This window comes from Chelonoidis abingdonii, chromosome 3 (genome assembly GCF_003597395.2).
Source record: "Chelonoidis abingdonii isolate Lonesome George chromosome 3, CheloAbing_2.0, whole genome shotgun sequence".
NCBI classification, from domain to species: domain Eukaryota; kingdom Metazoa; phylum Chordata; order Testudines; family Testudinidae; genus Chelonoidis; species Chelonoidis abingdonii.
The window spans coordinates 174064236-174066149 of record NC_133771.1 but is presented as its reverse complement, the minus strand read 5'-3'; the positions used below and the strand labels follow the sequence as shown (position 1 = coordinate 174066149).

General features: G+C 60.3%; 2 protein-coding genes across 2 annotated transcripts in view; both read left to right on the top strand.

Moving 5' to 3' along the window:
- LOC142046526 (choline/ethanolamine transporter FLVCR1-like) overlaps nucleotides 1-1062 on the top strand; it is an 11162-nt gene extending 10100 nt beyond the window's left edge. Inside the window, exons 2-3 of the mRNA XM_075063485.1 lie at nucleotides 21-677; nucleotides 1030-1062. Coding sequence (XP_074919586.1) covers nucleotides 21-677; nucleotides 1030-1062 — 690 coding nt within the window. The remainder of the gene's footprint in view (nucleotides 1-20; nucleotides 678-1029) is intronic.
- LOC116839302 (FLVCR choline and heme transporter 1) overlaps nucleotides 1-1914 on the top strand; it is a 92903-nt gene that overhangs the window by 56400 nt on the left and 34589 nt on the right. The window lies entirely within an intron of this gene.

Below are 1914 nucleotides of genomic sequence, written 5' to 3'. Positions count from 1 at the left end.
GGCCGGGGCCGCGCGGGAAGCTGGGCGGGGAGGGCGCGGCCATGGCTGGGGACGGGGCGGAGGAGGAAGATGAGGAGGGGGAAATGCTGGCGGGGCCCCCGCCGCAGCCCAATGGCTTCCTACCGGGGAAGGAGGCCGAGCGCGGCAGCCCCGCGGCCGGAGCGGATGCTGGGGCGCTCCCGGAGGCGCAGGCCATGCTGCCTGCCCCGGGCTCGGCCCCGGGCGTGGCGCGGGCGCCCATCCGGCTCTCCTGGCGCAGGCTGGCGGTGCTGGCCGTGTTCAGCCTCTACTCGCTGGTGAACGCCTTCCAGTGGATCCACTACAGCATCCTGAGCAGCGTCTTCGTGCGCTTCTACCGCGCCTCCTACACCCGCGTGGACTGGCTCTCCATGGTCTACATGGTGGCCTACGTGCCGCTCATCCTGCCGGCCACCTGGCTGCTGGACACCCGCGGCCTGCGCCTCACCGCCCTGCTGGGCTCCGGCCTCAACTGCCTGGGCGCCTGGCTGAAGTGTGCCAGCGTCCGGCAGGACCTCTACCCGGTCACCCTGCTGGCCCAGACCGTGTGCGCGGTGGCCCAGGTCTTCATCCTGGGGCTGCCCTCCCGCATCGCCGCTGTCTGGTTTGGGCCCAAGGAGGTGTCCACTGCCTGCGCTGTAGCCGTGCTGGGCAACCAGGTGAGCGGAGGGGGGAGAGAGAATGGGGAAAGGGAGCAAAATATCCGGGGGGCGGATGGGCTGTGTAGGAAGGTGGGAGTCAGGTTTGTGCCCTTTTTTTAAAAAAAGAAATGCCAGGCTGAGTCGTGGGGGAAGAGGGGTAGCTCAGTGTTCATCAATGCAGTAGCCACAAATCCGTGGTTTAGAGGGGAGAAATCAAGGTTAAGGAAGAGGGGAAGGAAGTCCAGACAGAAGGAGGGGAAGAGAAGTATCTGGTTGAAATTGGGGAAAATCTCAGAAGGGGCTGATAGGAGGGACGGGGACGGGACACCCTTGGATGATGTATTTTTGCGGGCTTGCTTTTGCAATATAGCAGACAGAGTTGATGTTGTTTGAGGAAATTTAAGACCCAAGAGAGAATTTCCAATGATATGCACACACATGCATATCCTTTATCATTGGATAAAGGATATGCATATCCTTTATCACAAGAAGGCGAGATTTAAAATCCAGTGCTTTTTTGTGCAGAACCGTAATTAGGTATTTTTGAGCCTGAGGCAAAAATATAAAATTGTGCCCTCCCCCAGGGCCAGCTCTTCGGCTGCAGTTCCGCTGTGGGTCCCTCAGTCCCTCTCGGAGGGAAGGGCCTGCCGCCGAATTGCCGCTGGAGAATGAATGAAGCGGCGGCGGTAGAGTCTGTGATTTTGGGGGATCAACTGGTGATTTTTGATTGCTTGGGCTGGTAATGTTGCTTCCAAGATGGTCTTTGGTTCCAGTCCAGTTCCAATGCAGAGAGGGACTCACAGGTTAAGAGAGGAGGGAGGTGCTGGGTATCAGCAGTGGCCACTAGGGATCAGCATGTGTCCTGAGAATGCTGGGAGTTCAGGTTTGCAGGGCAGGATCGGGGGTCCTGTTGGCATCCCAGGGGGCAGGATTGGGGGTGGCAGGTTTGTAGACATTTTGGTGGTGCCCAGAACCCGCCCCTGCCCACACTCCGCTCCCTCACCCACCCAAGTAGGAGTGTGGGGGGTGAGGGCTGGGAATGGGAATGGGAGGGGCACAGAGTTGGAGTGTGGGAGTTGAGGTCTCTGGCTGGAACTGGGGGTGAGGTGTTTGGGGTGCTGGAGGGTCTCAGGGCTTGGGCAGAGGATTGAGGGTGTGGTGAGGGGGTGAAAGCTGTGACTGGGGGTGTGGGCTCTGGGGTGGGGCAGGGCTGGGGATGAATTTGGGGTGCAGGCAGGCTGCTCTGGGACAGGGG